At 42.8% G+C, this 19,750-nt stretch overlaps 1 protein-coding gene across 2 annotated transcripts in view; it reads right to left on the bottom strand.

The window, feature by feature from the left end:
- Positions 1–19,750, bottom strand: part of LLGL2 (LLGL scribble cell polarity complex component 2) — a 159,958-nt gene that overhangs the window by 29,138 nt on the left and 111,070 nt on the right. The window contains exons 12-22 of one of the 2 annotated variants that reach the window (XM_040331683.1): positions 17,885–17,952; positions 16,711–16,864; positions 16,477–16,608; positions 15,249–15,541; positions 13,713–13,854; positions 13,463–13,613; positions 11,472–11,588; positions 10,235–10,401; positions 8,020–8,284; positions 2,905–3,046; positions 2,777–2,808 (exon numbers count right to left, since the gene is read on the bottom strand). In XM_040331683.1, coding sequence (XP_040187617.1) covers positions 2,777–2,808; positions 2,905–3,046; positions 8,020–8,284; positions 10,235–10,401; positions 11,472–11,588; positions 13,463–13,613; positions 13,713–13,854; positions 15,249–15,541; positions 16,477–16,608; positions 16,711–16,864; positions 17,885–17,952 — 1,663 coding nt within the window. The remainder of the gene's footprint in view (positions 1–2,776; positions 2,809–2,904; positions 3,047–8,019; positions 8,285–10,234; positions 10,402–11,471; positions 11,589–13,462; positions 13,614–13,712; positions 13,855–15,248; positions 15,542–16,476; positions 16,609–16,710; positions 16,865–17,884; positions 17,953–19,750) is intronic. The other variant, XM_040331684.1, reaches the window with a different exon arrangement.

Below are 19,750 nucleotides of genomic sequence, written 5' to 3'. Positions count from 1 at the left end.
GGCCCAAAACCGTTCTCACTGCCGAACCCTACTACTGTGAACATGGAGCGGGCCACAGCCTCAGCTCTCCTATCTGCGGGGTCCATAAAGGCGGGAGCCCCTTCCACAGGTAACGTGGTAGACTTGTTAAGTCTGGACACAGAGGGGTCCACTGACGGAGGACTTAAAAAAAAAAAAAAAAAAGATATCTCTTGCTCGAGATTATAACGGACCGCAAAAACTTTCTGCGGCCGATCCCATTCCTTGTATAATATTTTGTCCAGGTCCGCCGTCCTCAAGTTTTTGAGTATCCTGCACCGCAGTGATAAAAGCTCCAACAAAACGCCTGATCAAGCGCTGACCCTGAAGCAGAGTCATCCTTGCTGACCGTGTGGGCTAAGCCTGCAACATCTGCATGACAGAACCAGAGCCAGCAGCAGGGTCTGGATCCGTGTCAGAGCCGTCCCCAGACGCAGGCGCAGGGAGGGGGTTTTTACCCCCCTTCTGGCCGCTTGTCACTTCAATCCTGGCGATAAACACCTAAACGACTGCCGTATGGGCTCTACTGAGACCGCAGGGGCACTAAGGGTTAACTCAGGCATGGTTGGGGTAGAAGCCTCTGTTCAGACTTCATGTTGACCCACCGCTATGCCGCCCTAGTACTGCAAGGCAGAGACCCACAGGTCACCCTCCCGGCTGCAAAACAGAGCAGGGGACCCCCAGGTAACTCACCACCCGGCCAGGCCGTAGTGCTGCTGAAGCGCTGAGAGTGCTGTCCGCTCTGCGCCGTCCATCAGGAAGCAATTTGCGGGCTGCAAAATGGCGGCCATACACGTGTTTAAAGCAACAATGACACAGCAGAAAACACAGCCCAGCACACACAGCAACTCCAGTACAACAAATTAATAAGAAGGGAGAAGCTGCTGCTCCAGGTGAGCACACCTGAGCAATCAATGTCCTCTCAGAAACAGGTGGGTGCCTGCAATGCATGAGGCAAAAACTTGAAGGCAGGGTATGGACAGCCGCACACTAATAAATCTTAAAAAAGTAAGCCTTTAATGGTGAAAAAGGAAAGGCACTACAAAAAATTAATAGCACCACACAGCAGCACAGCCCCTGTAGTGAGAGCCCCAAGCAGACACCCCCCCCCCCCCCCTTACAGCCGCCACCCAGCATGGAGCCACTACTTACCCGTCCTGCGACCACCGGCTGGAGGCATTCCGGACAGAAAAAAAAAAAAAAAAAAAAAAAAAAAAAAAAAAAATTCCAGAGTACATGGACTCCAGAAGGCCATGTCTACTGCTGACGCTAGGCAGAAAAAAACTGGAGCTGCCGAGTCAGAGAGTGGGTTATACCCGGGGGACCACGCCCCCTGGGAGGAACTGTACTGAAAAGTGTTTTAACACTTAAGTGCTGTTTTTTTCTGCCTAGTCTCTCCTGAAAGGAAGGATATAATACCCCAAGGTCAATTGCTGCTGTGTCCATCCATGAACGGAAGCGAACGCTTCCGAGCGGAAAAGGAGGGCCCTGGCCTACGGCGTGGCTCCTTACCCTTTCCGGATTATGGGAGCAGTGTGCCCATACCCCCAGTGACATTCTTAATAATGTCGTCCAGCGAGGGTCCAAATTAGCCTCTCTCCCTGGAAGGGCAAATCCGCCAGAGGGTCCCTGGGACGTCCTCCCAGAATCTTGCTCTCGTGCTCGGGGCACGCTCCCGGAATCATCTGTAACCGCCGGGGTTTAGAATAACCGGCGCATCACGGATCGCTGTAAATTGCCGCTGATAGCTGCCGTTTACCACGTGATGATGCCGGTTCCTCTCTGTACCGATCGGTAAAGTGTGAGAGGAGAGGGGGAGGGATCTGTGACAACTGTAGTCACAGATCCATCCCTGCCAATAGCCTCCGATGCTTCTACCGACTCACCGCTACGATCAAAGCCAGGATTGTTTTTTATTAGGTGAGATGTGGGGTCTTATTGACCCCACATCTCACTGTAAAGAGGACCTGTCATGCTATATTCCTATTACAAGGGATGTTTACATTCCTTATAATAGGAATAAAAGTGATCAAAAAAAAAATGAATAATTTTTTTTTTTTTAAAGCGCCCCTGTCCCCGTGTGCTCGCATGCAGAAGCGAACGCATACCTAATTCCCGCCGACATTTCAAACCGGTGCTCAAGCTACACATGTGAGGTATCGCTGCGAACGTTAGAGTGAGAGCAATAATTTTGGCCCTAGACCTCCTCTACAACTTAAAACATGTAACCGATAAAAAAAATAAAAATTAAAGCGTCACCTATGGGGATTTTTAAGTAGCGAAGTTTGGCGCCATTCCACGAGTGTGTGCAATTTTAAATAGGGTGACATGTTAGGTATCCATTTTCTCGGCGTAACTTCCTCTTTCATATTATGCAAAAACATTGCATAAAAACTTTACCGTTTTGTTTGTTTAAGCACAAAAACAGTTTATTTTTAAAACGCGTTCGAAAAATTCCTGCGCAAATACTATGCAAGATAAAAATCACCACGTGTGTGTGTGTGATTATATAGACAAAGTGATGAGATCCAATCAGGATAACGCAACCACTGCTCGGCCGTCATTCTGCTATAGTCCAGGCGGGAAGTTAAGGCTGTCTACTCCCAATAACTAAAGAAACCAAGATCGCTGACACACACACACACACACACACACACACACACACACACACACACACACACTCTCTCTAAGAGATGCGTCATTCATCTAAATCTAAACAAGGCAAAGTGGTCCATACAGCCTGTAATTTCATTCTTACCATCCGCATTTCCATCTCCCCTTCCAGATACCCTGTATAGAACAAAAACAAAAAAAATTGCTTATTTAACAAGATTGGATTTCCCCATATGAATAAATCATAATTACAGCATCTGCTTAAACACATGCCTGGTTTTCTCTGTACTGCTGCCTCTTTGAAGCCTTCCATTACACGGGGTCTCCGGAGGGTCCACCTTGCAGCGAGGAGCAATGAGCCAGCATGTAGACAGTGAAAATCTCTCCATTTCAGAAGGAGATATAAGATAAAAACCTAAAATAAAAAAAATGATAAAAAAGACAGGCAAACCATTAATGCAAGAGTGTTAAGAAAATTAGCAAAGTATAACTGCAGAGCAAAATGTTTAGGGAACATCACCACTATAAGACAAATACAAAAGGAATGGGGATTTCCAAAGCAATTAGCTTGATAAAAAGGCATTCGCACAAGCCAAACCTTGTCATTCTGTCACAAGGGCTGCGGAGGATTCAACAAACATTACGCACGACATTGCCCATTTTTTTCACCATCAGGAAACCCACCCCGAGAAATGACATCCAGACATCACACTGAAATGCATGTAGACAGGAAGTGACTGCAACGAGGCTGCAGTAGCACAGAAATAGAACAAAGGATGAAAATGGTATAAAGTTTTTTTTCCCCCAGACTATAAAAAAAAGGCACTTGTTTGATACACCATACTTTAGCAAACTAAAATGTCATTCAAGTCAACTTGAATTATACAATTTATTTTACAACACATGTTTTTACTCTTAATTTGACAAATAAGCTTTTATGACACTCCGCTTGTAGAGCAGTTTGTGTTGTCTAATAAAGTGGGGAAGGTCTGAACAGCCCCCACCGGAGAGCTCTTGTGACAGACTACCCATCTTTCCACTTTATCTTCAACATATCCTCCACCCCTCATGTACATTTACACGGATATTAATCTAAAGCATCACCACCCCCTTTCCTCCTATAGACCCCTTTCACACTGGCGCATATTGCAGGCGCTATAGTGTTAAAAATCGCGCCTGCAATAAGCCCTTAAAAATCTGTCCCCCCTTCACACTGGAGCGGTGCGCTAGCAGGATGGTAAAAAAAAGTCCTGCTAGCCACATCTTTGGAGCTGACAAGGAGCAGTGTGTTTACCGCTCCGCCTCCGCTGCAGACCATTAAAATCAATGGGACAGCGTGGCTATACCGCCCGCAATGCTCTACGGCCAAAATGCGCCGCAAACCCACCCATAGCGTCGGCGGTAAAAATAGAAAAGTTTTACTGACGACGCGATGGGCAGCACAGTGTGAAAGGGCTCAGAGGTTTTACCCTAGTTGGGAGGGTCTCATTAGCCATTGTACAAAACCTCCTATCTGCATTTTTTCCCCTCCTCAACCAACCCTCCTTAGCCAACCAAATACATTTTATGCTTATTCCAGAATTCCCCCTTTCTTCCCCCTCCCCCTGGTTTTACTTACAATTTTTTCCCCCCTTTATTATTTTTCTTCTGTCCTTCAAATACCCTCTTCAAAAAAGGGGAAGGGAGGAATTTCCTTGGGGGACAACGACGAGAGCGTAAAGTCCCTCCAAGCCAAAAAGCCATTTACTCTGTGGAAGGGAGCAGGGCTGAGCCATGCTCTATGTCTCTCAGAAGCGTATATGCGTGTCCCCATAGCAAGTAAGCCAGGAATGCCAGCGGGGGACCCAAAAAGAGGGGCAGGATTGGGGCAGCAGTGTGCAAAACCAAGTATGACGTCTTTTATTTAACCACTTGCGGACCGCTTGGCGATATTATATGGCGGCTGTTTGAAGTGGAATCCCGGTTTCCTCTTAAACGGCGGATGGTCCTCTAAGATAAAAGTGGTCTCCGCGAGCCGTAGGTCGCGGAGGAAACGCTTGCGTCCTTTCCCTTGTGAGGCTGGACGCCGAGTGGGGAAGAGATGGCCCCCTGCTCGGGTACATACCATTGGGACGACAGAAGCGACGCCAAATGTCACTTCTGCCCAATGGTCATAAAAATAGGATTTTTTTGTACTCACCGTAAAATCCTTTTCTCTGAGTCCATGGACGGACACAGCTCCTTAAATCTTGACAAGTGGGTTATGTTCCCTGTTTACAGGAGAGGACTAGGCAGAAACATGTTAGATAATTAAATACATGTTACATTAACAGAGTTGAACAGCTCCGCCCAAGGGGCGGTCCCTCCAGACATAACCCTCCTCACTGCAGCATGCAGCCTCAGTTCGTAACAAGCAGCACAAACCTAAAATGGAGGGGTGGGTGCTGTGTCCGTCCATTGACTCGGAGAAAAGGATTTTACGGCGAGTACAAAAAATCCTATTTTCTCTTATCGTCCATGGACGGACACAGCTCCTTAAATCTTGACAAGTGTGACATCCCCGAGCAGTGTCAAAAACGAGGGGTGGGAAATATCAGTAAAACCAATTTTAACTTCACCCCAAAACAAGCAGAGCTCCTCAACGGAGGAGGTGCATCTACCCAGGTACCTGGTCCATGGCTTCATAAACAGAGCATTCACCAGGGGATAACGGGGGAAGGGGGCACTTTTACCGCCCGTCCGCAGTCCACCACCACCCTGGCACAAACGTGTCCAGGACCAACAAAACCTCTGTGGGAATCCCAGGTGCTAACACCTGCTGCCACCAGATACTGACTCCAAATATTAATAATATTTACATAGTGTGTATGTATAATATGGAGGTGTATGCACACCTGTCCTTACAAATAAACAAAAGCTCCTAGAGCCCTATTCAGGGCCTCTCACCCACTTGCTGCGCTGATCAGGGGTACCCAGGAGACTCACCTCAGGAGGAGACTGCCCAGCGCTGCTGTCTGCTCTCAGCACACAGTGTGCGAGAGGAAAAGAACCGTGAGGTAACTGTGCGGCATCTGCAGGGACCCGTGTGCCAAATGGCAGAAAAATGCAGCGTTTAAACAGTGAAAAACCCCTCACAGGAAAGCCCCATACAAAAAAGAAAAAAACACAGGCCCCTCAGGAAGGCCCCCTCCCCCTGACAGCGGCAATGTTAGCAATGCAGCAAGGGAAAAAGAAGCAGGAAAGGGAGGAGAAAAGGACCCCCGAACCCCAGCAGTACCAACCCACCGAAGTGGGAGGGACTGTACTTACCCGTCCGAGCGAGGACTCACTGACACATTCATGACTGAACTACAACCGCAATGGAGGTAGCCGGCGGCCCAGTCCACTGAGTGAGACAACGCCACAGCCCAGCCATATGTGGACCTCGGAGCAAAGCTCACCGGCCACCCCAGGAGTCATGGGGTATGGTGTGGCAGACCCAGCCTCTTTGCAAAGGTGTGCCCACGCTTGCTGGTCAGACTGAGTAGACTACAAGGATCTATATTATCCAGCCTGTCTCTCAGCCGACAGTTGAAAGAAGATTCTTCAAGAAAAAGTAAAATAAAATTTCTCCTCAGGGCGCTGGGCCCAAAGGGAGCCATACGTCCTTCTCCTTGCTAGGCAGAACGAAACTGAGGCTGCAAGCTGCAGTGAGGAGGGTTATGTCTGGAGGGACCGCCCCCATGGCGGGGCTGTTAAACTCTGTTAATGCAACATGTATTTAATTATCCAACATGTTTCTGCCTAGTCCTCTCCTGTAAACAGGGAACATAACCCCCTTGTCAAGATTTAAGGAGCTGTGTCCGTCCATGGACGATAAGAGAAAGGGGACGTTTTATTGCATTTAAGTGTAAATGTAAATGTGAGATCTGAGGTCTTATGACCCCAGATCCCACATTTAAGGAGGTCCTGTCATGCTTTTCTATTACAAGGGATGCTTACATTTCTTGTAATAGGAATAAAAAAAAAGTCACCCAAAATGTTTTATTTTATTTTTTTAAAAAGGACAGTGTAAAAAATAATTACATTTTAAAATATGCAAGAATTGCCCCCTCCCCCCTTTTTTGTTCTCTTCCTCAACTCGGTGAGGGGAGGTAGAATTACAAAGGACCTAAAATGGCCACGTTTTTAGGCTCTGGTCCTCGTTAGCACAGATATGTTTCTCAGACATATGAGTCAATGGCTCAATAGTTTTGTATGCTTTGGGTTAATTTTGCAGTGCGGTCTTGTGGACACAAAACCCTAATCTCATCAATATTAACCTTATTGGTTTATCAATATGCAACGTATGACACTTTTCAAATTTGGCGTTTTATATTGTAGGTCTGTAATTTTTAGAAATAACTCACTTAAATCTGACCAAACAAGATTCTAATAGGCATCCCGGGTATGACATTTTTTTAAAAACAAAATTATAAATTATAATATAATAAATAATTATAAATAATTATAACAAATAATAATATAATTATAATAAAAATTATTCAATGTAATCAAATTAAAATCACTGAAATTTGCTCAGTTGCAGAATTGTTGCTGTCATTATTTTTTTTTTTTTATGACGAATTTCCCCACAAATCGCTATCGCACAATTCTGCAAGTGATTATAATTTATTATCGCTGTTTTTTAGCTGATCTAAAACTATTTTTGACATAAAGGGACACTTTTGGTTGCTATGGACAATCTACAGTTTGCAGGGAGAAAGAAAAGTTTTTTTTTATATAAAATGACATGCATGACACAGGGCAGACCACTAAGGACAGGGGGGGTGTGTTTTTTTTACATACAGTACTGTAATCTATAAGATTACAGTATACTGTATGTAAGGTGTTTGTTTACGTTTTTGAATTTGGCGCCGTTCTCCGTCCCCGTGCGTCGTAACGTCGCAGGGAACGGAGATCGGCGTCACACGGAGGCACTATGTGAATCGAGCGAGGTCCCGCTCGCTCACACAGCGCGGTGGCATCGCTGGATCCAGGGACAAGGTAAGTAAAAAGTGCCTGTGGATTCAGCGAGGCGAGCCGAAACTGACTCGGGGTTACCGATCGTAGCAGGAAAATCAAACCCCGAGTCAGTCTCGGGAAGACCGCCAGGGAGGTTAACTAAAAAGAGCAAAAAAAAATGTAATTCAAATATTATGGGTTTACAATCACTTCAATGCTATTAAAAAACAGAAGACAGCTTCACACAAAAGCCAATCCCTAAAAATTCAGATAAATGTAAACTACAGATGTCATATTTTTTTTTTTTTATGTTTTGTTTTAGGAGATATTTACATCATTTTTGAAAGTGGCAAAAGTCTTTCTACTCCATGTAGAAAACGCAACAAAATAAGAGTAGAGAGATGTTTGGTGAATCTTTGCACTCACCTTGTCCATACTTTGTAAATACACAGGATGCAATACCACTGACATCTTCCTTCCTGATGCAATCATATCGCACTTGTGGTTTAAGATGTGGCAGGGATATCACCTGGATATCTCCTAGATTTGTGAGGACAGTCAAATGGTTTTCATTGTGATCTTCTGATCGACAGCTGCCAAAATTGCACACTGATGACTTGCGCACCCGACATCCTTCTGTTGCTGTCAGTTTCAGCTTGAGTTTGCTGCTCACTTTGGGCAGGGTGAACACCTGTAAAAAAGGTATGTTTGACCACAAATTACAAAAAACTACCACAGCAAACAAAATTTAAAGCAAAATTGGAAATGTACATAGAACCAATACACAGCTAAAATACAGGTTCTGTGCATTCTTGTTTTTTTTTTTCTGGTGACTTCTGTGCAATTTTACTTGATGGTAATAAAATGCATTAGAATAGAACTCTGTATATTTCAAAGGATGGTGTCAACTAATTTTACCTAGAAGCCCCCCTACGCTTACTGCAGATAACACAGACCAGGAATTATGGGCTACTGTAGATGCCACGCTGGTTCTCCTAAGCCTGCAAGGGTTCACTGTGCTGTATCTATAGATCCTATTCTCCATAAACTTGCAGGTAGATGGCTTTTACACCAGGGCCTATAAAATAAGTCCACTATTGCTGGGACCGGCTGGATCAAGGAAAGGCTGAAAAACACGATCCAGTCCAGTACAGATCACAGCAGCTGAACCAGTTTGACTGAAACAACAACTGTTCATGATATGTACAGTTCTATTCATAGTATGTTTAGCATACTTTATACTGTGTGCAAAAGTTGCTTCATCACACAAAAAAACTTACATTTTGAGCCATACGGTTATGCAGTTAAACACATATGAACAGCAATTTTCTGTGGGAATCCCCTCCAACAGTATCATTGTATGTCACCGTCATCCTGTAGTTATTCATACTACCTTGGCAAGATCATGTGATCAAATATGGTCATACAATAGAGAATGTCAGTTTTTAAACTACAGGTGGTATGACAATTTTTAGACCACGAGTCTTAAGCAGGGAGCTCAGTTTAAAGTTGTTTAACCAATTTTGTAAAGGTCTATTTAAGAGAAGGATCAGAAAAATACACTACTCACAAAACAGGTAGCAACAAGGATAGCACACTTGTCACACTTTTTGCTACCAGTCAACATTTGTATTGCATGGATCTTAACATTTCCAACACGCACATTATCAAAATGCTTGTGGTATTTTGTACGTAGATTTACCAAGATTGCTTCTCTCAAGCCCTCTCCCCCTTCACTAGCCACTACCCGTTCTACTTTATTAGAGTAGAACGGCTGGTACTGATACTCTTATAGGCAGTACCAGTGGGGAAGCTAGACATTATTTCACCCGGGGCAAAGAATCAGTTCGGTGCCCCCCTTATGGTACAAGATTAGGCAGAAGTGAGAAACTCCCAGGCCATAGCTGTTGAGTCAGCTGTCTGTCCCCTTCCCCATGCTCCTCTGTCGTCCTCCCTGCTCCTCTGAGAGCAATTTGTTTCCCTTTTTTTTTTTAAAGATAATTTTTTTTTCAATGATCTGCACTGTAATGGTCACATGACACACTGTAAATCAGCTCCATAGGAACACATTATAACCGATTAAATTTTCTGAAAAAAACACTAAACGTAAATTGCTTTTTCACAAAAACTATAAAAGATATCAATCTGAAAAGTCATAGCCGGATAGCTGAATATTTTGTGACCGCTTTAAAGTTTGTTTGGTGTCTGTAAGTGAAAGTATGAAGTATGAAGGAGCTAAAACTTTTGGCAGCGCGTGTGATTTGAAGCGGTAAAAAGGATGTTCTCATTGACTTCAATGTTAAAAAAAAGTTTCTAAAAGCTTAATATTTTAAAAAGTATAAATAGTACAAAAAAACTTGAAGAAGTCCCATCGTTAGCTGAACGAGATGAACATTTTAATAGTTGAATGGTCTCAATAGCTGAAAGTATGCAGAAGTTACGCAGAGCCAAAAAACGTACGGAATAATAATAATAAAAAACGAATATCAATACTGGGAATGCTTATTAAGCATTCCCACTAAATACTGGGAATGCTTATTAAAAGCATTCCCACTAATAAATTTACGGATATCAATACTGGGAATGCTTATTAAAGCATTCCCACTAATTATTGGAGCAAGAAACAGAGTGGAACTCTAACCTTGAGCTGTTCCTCAGATATGACCAGCAATTGATGGCTTCCTTGCATGTCTGGGCTTTTTGAGAGATCATGAGCAGCTTCAAGAGGTTCTGGTAGGGGAACGCTGTGACCATCCAGGATGAGGATGCCCACCACTGGTGCTCTGTGCATGAGCTGAATTTCCTTGGCTGAGAAAAAGGTATTAAAAAGAAAGAGAATAATGTTTCTTGTTTCAACTCATGAATGTAATAACACCACACACACACACACACACACACACACACACACACAGCAGATTTGGCTTTTTTATTGGCACTCCAGGGTTTGACAAATTTTCTTAAAATCTAGGAGCCAGCTAAAAAAGTTAGGAGCCAGAAAACGCGCCCTGTCCCGCTAGGTTGCGTGCAGAAGCGAACACATACGTGAGTAGCGCCCGCATATGTAAAAATGGTATTCAAACTACACATGTGAGGTATCACCGGGATCTTTGGAGTGAGAGCAATAATTCTAGCTCTAGACCTCCTCTGTAACTCAAAACATGCAACCTGTAGAATCTTTTAAACGTCGCTTAAGGAGATTTTAAAAAGGTAAAAGTTTGTCGCCATTCCACGAGCGGACGCAATTTTGAAGCGTGACATGTTGGGTATTAATTTACTTGGCGTAATATTAATCTTTCACAATATAAAAAAAAAATTGTGATAACTTTACTGTTGTCTTATTTTTTAAATAAAAAAAAAAGTGAATTTCCCCCCCAAAAAAAGTGCGCTTGCAAGACCACTGCGCAAATACGGTGTGACAGAAAGTATTGCAACGACTGCCATTTTATTCTCTAGGGTGTTGGAATAAAAAAAATATATAGAATGGAATAAAAAAAATATATATGAGGCCGCGGCCTCAATTACCGGTGGGCGCCAGGTCACAATTTCTCATCGCAATTGCGTCCTGGCGCCCAGATTTTGTCAAGCCCTGTGGCACTCCATTATAACATTTTTGTAAAAAGTGCCCTAAAGGGAATGCCATCAATGCACTGCATGAAAAGCTCACCAAACTACAGAATGCAGGAATATGGGAGTTTATGGTCAAATTGCAATTAGGCAACATCATAAAATTGATAAGTTCTTATGCGATCATCATATGGATCAATGCGAATGTAAAAAAAAACGTTCAGGTGTAACAAAGCCCCTAGAGTGCACAGTAATCCCAAGAAGAATGTAAGACATACTGATAAAACCACAACAGACCCCAGCATATAACTTACCCTGAGCTGCAGACACTACCTCCTCCATTCGTCGCTCAACTGGAGGGACACGTAAAGAAAACGCATAAACCGTACCACCATTTGTACCTGCCCATAAAGAAGGACAATGCCGAGAACCTGGAAAATGAAAGTCACAAACTAAACTATGTGCACAGTGTCAGCCCTAATAAAAGGGTGTATACAATCTAGAACAATTCCATTTGTTTTTTTATATCAACCCTCATCTTATATGCTACCCTTTGCTCAGTTAAAAATACCCTGAAAGCTTTTTGTTAATATCCATTTGAGAAGTGCAAATAATATAAAAAAAAAAAAAAACCTGTTGATCATGTCAGAGCTGTCCTGGGAACACTTCCTGTGTTTTCTCCAAGGAGCCCATTTCGACACCCCAGTTTTTTGTTCCTCTTTGCCATGAAAATTAACTTAATCTTATAAAAAAAAAATTCCACTGCATTTGTGAAGAAGGCTTCAGGGTGCCCAAGAAAGTCCAGCAAGCGCCAGGACCATCTCCTAAAGAGGATTCAGCTGCGGGATCAGAGTGCCACCAGTGCAGAGCTTGCTCAGGAATGGCAGCAGGCAGGTGTGAGCGCATCTGCACGCACAGTGAGGCGAAGACTTTTGGAAGATGGCCTGGTGTCAAGAAGGGCAGCAAAGAAGACACTTCTCTCCAAAAAAACATCAGGGACAGATTGATCTTCTGCAGAAAGTATGGTGAATGGACTGCTGAGGACTGGGGCAAAGTCATATTCTCCGATGAAGCCTCTTTCCGATTGTTTTGGGGCATCAGGAAAAAGGCTTGTCCGGAGAAGAAAAAAGGTGAGTGCTACCATCAGTCCTGTGTCAAGCCAACAGAAAAGCATCCTGAGACCATTCATGTGTGGGGTTGCTTCTCATCCAAGGGAGTGGGCTCACTCACAATTTTGCCCAAAAACTCAGCGAAAAATTAAGAATGGTACCAAAACACCCTCCAACAGCAACTTCTTCCAACAATCCAACGACAGTTTGGTGAAGAACAATGCATTTTCCAGCACGATGGAGCACTGTGCCATAAGGCAAAAGTGATAACCAAGTGGCTAGGGGACCAAAACGTTGACATTTTGGGTCCATGGCCTGGAAACTCCCCAGATCTTAATCCCATTGAGAACTTGTGGTCAATCAAAAACCCACTAATTCTGTCAAACTCCAAGAAGTGATTATTAAAAAGAATGGGTTGCCGTCAGGAATTGGCCCAGAAGTTGATTGAGAGCATGCCCAGTCGAATTGCAGAGGTCCTGAAAAAGAAGGTCCAACACTGCAAATACTGACTCTTTGCATAAATATATGTCCTGTAATTGTCGATAAAAGCCTTTGAAACCTATGAAGTGCGTGTAATAATATTTCACTACATCACAGAAACAACTGAAACAAATATCTAAAAGCAGTTTAGCAGCAAACTTTGTGAAAACTAATATTTGTGTCATTCTCAAAACTTTACATCAGTAAAAGCACAGATTACAACTTGTAATTTTCATAATGTCACCCACCCTCTTCCTATAAAAAGTCTTATCTGCATGCCAGAGTACAAAGAGGATAGAAGGTAATTTGCAACCAGGACAGAAATAATTCTGTTGCATTAGAAATCTGTGACAGGTTACCAATGATTCCTCACAGAAACGCAGTCTCCTGCGCTCGGAAGCTCGATTACTTAGTGACACAACCAGAGTCTTCAGTTGGAATAGGGAATGACCAGGGATCTTGCTGCCCTCCTCAGAATAATTGGTATTCTTGAGGACATTTTAGTCTCAAGAATACCAAATGATACCTGTTGGCACCTAGGCTGCCTGCAGGCACTGCAACTGCACTCTCCCACACTCGTTATTGCAGTAACAGGGACACTTATGAGATACCAACATTCCCTACATGGACAAAAATGTGTCCTTGCAGACACAGTGGGATCGTACAAGTACATACTGCAGTTGTCCATGTTAACAAAAAAAAAAAACATAACTTACTGTCACGGATGAAGGTATCTGCAAAATATAGAGTGCGAACAAATCCAGTGAAGGAATCCTCTGCGGTTCGGGCTTCAATTCTACGCTGTACAGGAGCCAGTTCCATCTCACGCAACGCTTCCTGTTCAAACCGTGTATTTGCTTCCTGCACCTGACACCAGACACAGGAATGTCAAGACACAACTTTAAGAACTGTACTGAACAAAATCCACCAATTAGTCCCTTAAAAAAAGGCAGAGTAATTTCTCACTTTGGTCGCTGTTCCTTCCCTTCGTTTATTGACTTGACTTCTTCTTATACGCCTGAAGGATTGGCGCAAAGACTTTTTCAGTGACTTGACTCGGGACAAAGGACCTTCTAGGGCTAACTGGTCACTGGCATGCAGCGTACACCTGGAAGTTCAGTGCAAAGATTAGAGAAAAATCATTCCATAAAAGCTGAATATTTTTTTTTTTCCATCTTTTCAAAATCCACACAAATCTATAGGACACAGGTCAGCTTGATATGACATTTTGTATAAGAAATATATATTTTTTAACCATTTGTCCTGCTGTAGCATATTCTACATGACAAGTGGTCTCCAAACTGCTGCCCTTTGCATGCCTTTAGCTGGCCCTTGGGGAACTATTCCTCCCACTGACACGAAAGACTATTCTGTCCATTGACACCAACAATGGGGCACCATTTCTCCCAATATTACCAACAATGAGGCACTATTACTCCTTTCAATACTAAATGTAAGACACTTACTCACACTGATCCCAGGAAAAATGTTTTGCTCCCACTGGCCACAGTCCAGCCCCCTAAAGTCTGAACAAAAACAAACAAACTGGCCCTTTGATTAGAAAGTTTGGAGACCCCTGTGCATGACCTTTAAAATACATACAGGGTTACTGAAGATGAAAAGTAGTTATTTTCACAATAGTTCAGATTTTGAGCGTGACCATAACGAATAATTCTAGTAGAATCATAGAACAATGTTCTAAAAGTAGAACTATGGACCAAAATAAATTGAAGCATATAATGCATAACAAGTAATATGGCATTGTATGTCTTGATTAACTTTCCTCACTTCTGGTAATTAGGTGTTACTGCTGAGGTTCTGTCAGCAAAATGCAGCATTGTCACCCTTTTGCACTAGAACTACAGTTCAGCGTAGGAAAGTCACCCTGGGGGGGGGGTGCTAAACCACTGGAAAGCTAGATGTACCCCCACAGTGCAGGGTAATACAGAAGATTAGGCAAAAAATGAATATGACAATAGTGCTGGGACTTCTTATAAGTAAATAATGATTTGCATAAACAGCCTTTAGTGGCGTTCTAATATGGACTTGTTCCAAGAATGTAACCTCTTGATATCCCTTGAAAATTTGTCTTGGAAAAACAAATGTTCAAATCCTGGCAAATAGGAGATGTAATGGGGTTGCTTTACCCAAGGAGTATATCATGTTCACTTTCCAAAAGTGAATGTTCATTGAGCTTAGTGAAATAGGTGAGGCCAAGTGTAAAACTTTCCTTTGCAACGATCGAAACCATACAATTACTGACCAGGGAAAATGTAAAAAAATAGGACTTTTGCTCACAATTATATGGTTGAACTCCAACTTTATCTTGAATCACTAAGATAAGTAAAAAAAATTTGCAAAGTGATCATTCTCTACTCCTTTAGCAAATCAACCAACTGTACATTTCAGTTTGACCATCATGTGGGGAAGGGTTTAAAAAAAAGATAAGGGTCTGTGTGAAAAAAAAAGTCAAAAAGCCAAGCTTCTACCTTCAGCACTTACTTTACCATTACTTGACGGCGCTGCTGAAAATCGTACACACCAAACCCATGACTCGTCCCGAAAGCCAACAGCCTCCATTCAGAATGCAGTGTTAAAGATGTGACAGCTGCTGGTGGCTGGCACTGTACCAGTGAGAAGGGTTGAAATCCAGGAGGAAAGCGCACTGGGTCTTCTCTTGCATGAAGGCGCTCATGCCCTTTCCAACGATAACCTTCCTGTTCTTGTAACAAGTCCACCACTGTCTGATCCACCACTTGCTGTGCAGCCTCATCATTTAGCTCCAGAACAAGAACCTACAGAGTGAGAAGGCCAGACCCAGCAAGGAAATTATAGCAAGTATACAAAAAAGAAAAATCAAGATTTAGGCACAACACCAGCCATTACTTAAAGACCTCTGTCGGGTTTTTATTGATTTTTTCAAGTCCAAAAACCGCAGAAGGAAAGTCAGGTGAAAACTCCCAAACATGAACAGACAGTAGTAAAAACTTGACAAATTAAAACCCCTCTTCACTCCAATCCAAAAAAAGTGTCTATGCTTGAGGGGAGAAACAGAAGCATGAGCAAGCAGGTAGTTTGCTTTACTGGAACAATAAAGTAAAGTCTCATGGCGGATTTGGCACTGATGGACACTGGTACTGTCCGACACTCACAGCTGAAATAAGCAACCAAGGACCGTTAAAAAATCAATGCAACTAAGGAGCTGCGGTGGCTCAACGCGATTGGCACTGCGCTGACAAGCCATTCACCTCTGCAGCTAGAAATTGGGTTAACATGCACGCACTTTGACCACGAGGTCTCTAAAAAATAGAGGCGAAGGACTAACAGGGCTGGTTGAGCGGGCAAGTCCTCTCACTCCCTTATAGTATAGGGAGTCCCTCTGCCCCGTTGGGCTTCACACCCGCCATTGCCACCCGGGGCATGGAGAAAGGTGGCAGACTGCCTCTGGGGAGGCCTGCCTACTCCCAACTCCTGAAGTCCGGCTCCTCTCTCGAGTACACGCACAAAATACAAAAAAAGAAAAAAAGGGTAGAGTAAAATTTAAAAGAAAAAAAAAAAAATCAATGCAACTTTGACTCTAAAGTTTTAGCTGGTAAAGATCTCTATAGGTAAACGAAAAAAGTGAAAACCTCTTCTCACTTTTGTTGGAGACCATCACATAATTGCTATTACAATGATATGATCTAAAAAAGCAGCACAGCAAGTTCTTATTAAGCTTTTTCTAACTGACCTGTCCAGCAGTTCCAGCAACTGATAAGTAGCCACTGAATTTACACATGTAAATTTTCTGAATGCCAAGACGAGGATCATCGCTGTATGGGTCAAAACAGCCAACCTGTGAAGGGCCAAAAAGAGAAGATACATGCGCAGAAAAAAATTGGGAGATTATCTAATAAGTCAACGTACAGGAGAAAAATGTGATTTATGAAACACAGAACAGAAAATTAAAATGCTAGGCACTTACTTTCCTAAGTGGGGGCCATTCTTCCTCCCCATGGGAATTCAGGTTGTCGTTAGGGTCGGAGTCAGTCTGAAAAACTCCCACTGTACTCATCTTGTACAATAGCTGGAGACAAACACCGGAGGCGTCCCAGAAACGCACAGTACCATCCTCATGCCTGAGCAGAGGAAATATGGAAAATTTATCATGAAAAACAACCGGTTAGAAAAAAAATGAACTACGTTAAAATACTCCTCTTGAAAAAGATAATAAAATACCACCAATTACCCAAGAGATGCTTTAAAAAAAAAAAAAAAACATAAAAATTGCAGGTAAAAAGCACAGCAAAGGTATTTTAATGCATACTTGCAGCATATTCCATAAAACAATGTGCCTTTGAATTGTCTCCTGGTGTGGGAGTGGCTAATTATGATCTGTGCTGGCCAAGCTCCTCCACCCTTCCCCTTGCCTCCCTACATAACCTTTTTTGAAGCTCAGGAAGCAATAAAAGGAATATTATGGCATGTCACTTGCTGACATCAAGATGGTGGCACTCAGCAGTATAAGGTCTTTTGAATGTTCACAGAATGTGGTCTAGCGACAGGTACGTGGACCTTCTTGAAGAAATAAATATTTTAGTTGTCCAGCCAATACTAGGACAAACTTCTGTAGTGGGCAACGGATAGGAAAAAATGAATACTTACTATATGCCGCCTTTCAGCTGTACAGCCTGTATGCAGCAGTTTACGCTGTGCATGCTCTGGCAATCCAGCAATAGGGCACAAGGCGAGAACAAGGAAGGATGGATTGTCCAGCTGGCTTCTTTGTGAATGGCCTGCCTATCACACATGTTGCCCCCACTCACCTCTGGATAAGCCTTCACATAATAAGCACAGGGTGGTTTTAAGTTCAATGGACAGTTTCTATTTAAAAACGATAACCAAAAGCTGTTGCACAAAATGGATCTAAACGTCCGATGGTATATCATTTACGAATGGGAGTTGGATGCTGAATCTCTTAAAGAAATTACGCTTTTCTGTTACCATTTGTTGCGTTCATTGTGAAGAGACATTTGTGCTATTCATTTTTATCCACGATTCTCTTCATGAATAAATAAAAAGCATTTTTAAAGTGTGATAAAAAGGGTGACAATGACATGGTCTCATTGGTCTTGGCTGTTCACATAATGAATACTTACCCTGTTAGCAGCAAATCCCTTTGAGGTGGAGCTGGGGCTAAATCCACGCCTCCATCAATTGGCCATGGCTGAGGAGAAAGCATATGGTTAATTTCCTAGTTCCTGTAACTTAAATGCAACTTAAAATAGATTTGCAGCATATCTAAAAGCAGGGGTGCCCAACCAGTGGCCCGGGGGGCCACATGTGGCCCTTGACCTCCTGCTCTGGGATGGCAGGTTGGCAAGCCAAGATCGTGGGTTGCCGACCCGCCATCCCAGAGCATCAGTGTTGTGAATGAAGCTGGCGGTAGAGGAAGCAAGTGGCTGTGGAGAAGAGCTGTATAAGCTGATGCTTCCTGTATAGCACCCACTCCCGTCACAGACTGAGTGATACCTAATGCGCTCTGTCTGGGACAGCTACAGCCTTAGGCCCCTTTCACATGATCGGTTCAACCCAAATCAGACCTTCTATTCTCCTCTATGCAGCGGCAGATGTAGAGGATCCTACCTCCAATTTGCTAAAAAAAAATAAAAAAAAAATAATAATAAGCTGAAGGGGATCCACCCCTTCCATCTGGGCAGATTGTATCAGAAAGCCCATTCAGTAGAGTGGGCTGTATTCGTGTCTGCTCTGCATATGCAGAGCGGACACGGACCAGACATCTGCCCACTCCACTCATTGTGGCCCACGGCCAGTTACCAAGTTGCTTAAGTGGTCCTCGCTCTTCAAAAGATTGGACACCCCTGCCTTAAAGCAATTCTTCGTTATTAATTGCAAATAAAAACATTTACGAGTGGGTGAAAGATGCCCTGTCCTTTTAGTTACAAGAGCGTATATCCCCCTTCTGTGTCCACATGACCACAGCAAAGAGAAAAGGATAAGCGATGCTCAGACACTGCTACAACACTAGGCATCTGCAATGGCTCTCAATGTGATTGGAAAACAGATGCCCTTTACAAAACCTCCCCCCTCCTATTACACAGGCAACTTGTATGGGTTTTACGATTTATGGGTTTATCACAACAAAAATGTGGGAAGACTTCTAAAAACCTAGTTGCTTGGCTGCAACGTGAATTCATTGGGTTCAATCATTTACGATGCCTTCACCCGGAACAACTAAGCACCTTCTGAGGTTGACGACTCAAAATACAAAAGCCAGAAGCAGCCAGGCAGAGCGAAGCAAAATCAGCATCTTGTTTTTGACTGATTTTATTTAAATCCCCAAGTAGTTTAGGATAAAAGTATATTAAAACTGAGCACAACCACTGATCCCATTAACAATTTATGATAGAGTCATGGGCCTTTAACCACTTAAGACCTGGACCAAAATGCAGGTACCAGGCCCCTTTTTGCGGTTTGGCACTGCGCCGCTTTAACCGACAATTGCGCGGTCGTGCAACGTGGCTCCCAAACAAAATTGGCGTCATTTTTTCCCACAAATAGAGCTTTCTTTTGGTGGCATTTGATCACCTCTGCAGTTTTTATTTTTTGCGCTATAAACAAAAATAGAGCGACAATTTTGAAAAAAAAAAATGCAATATTTTTTACTTTTTGCTAAAATAAATATCCCCCCCCCAGTTTAGGCCGATACGTATTCTTCTACCTATTTTTGGTATATATATATATATATATATATATATATATATATATATATATATATATATATATATATATATATATATAAAAATCGCAATAAGCGTTTATCGATTGATTTGTGCAGAATTTATAGCGTTTACAAAATATGGGATTTTATTGCATTTTTAGAAAGTTTTTTTCTTTACTACCAATGGCGGCGATCAGCGATTTTTTTCGTGACTGCGACATTATGGCAGACACATCGGACAATTTTGACACATTTTTGGGACCATTGTCATTTTCACAGCAAA

This window comes from Rana temporaria, chromosome 12 (genome assembly GCF_905171775.1).
Source record: "Rana temporaria chromosome 12, aRanTem1.1, whole genome shotgun sequence".
Lineage (NCBI taxonomy): Eukaryota > Metazoa > Chordata > Amphibia > Anura > Ranidae > Rana > Rana temporaria.
This window is presented reverse-complemented; position numbering and strand designations above follow the sequence as displayed.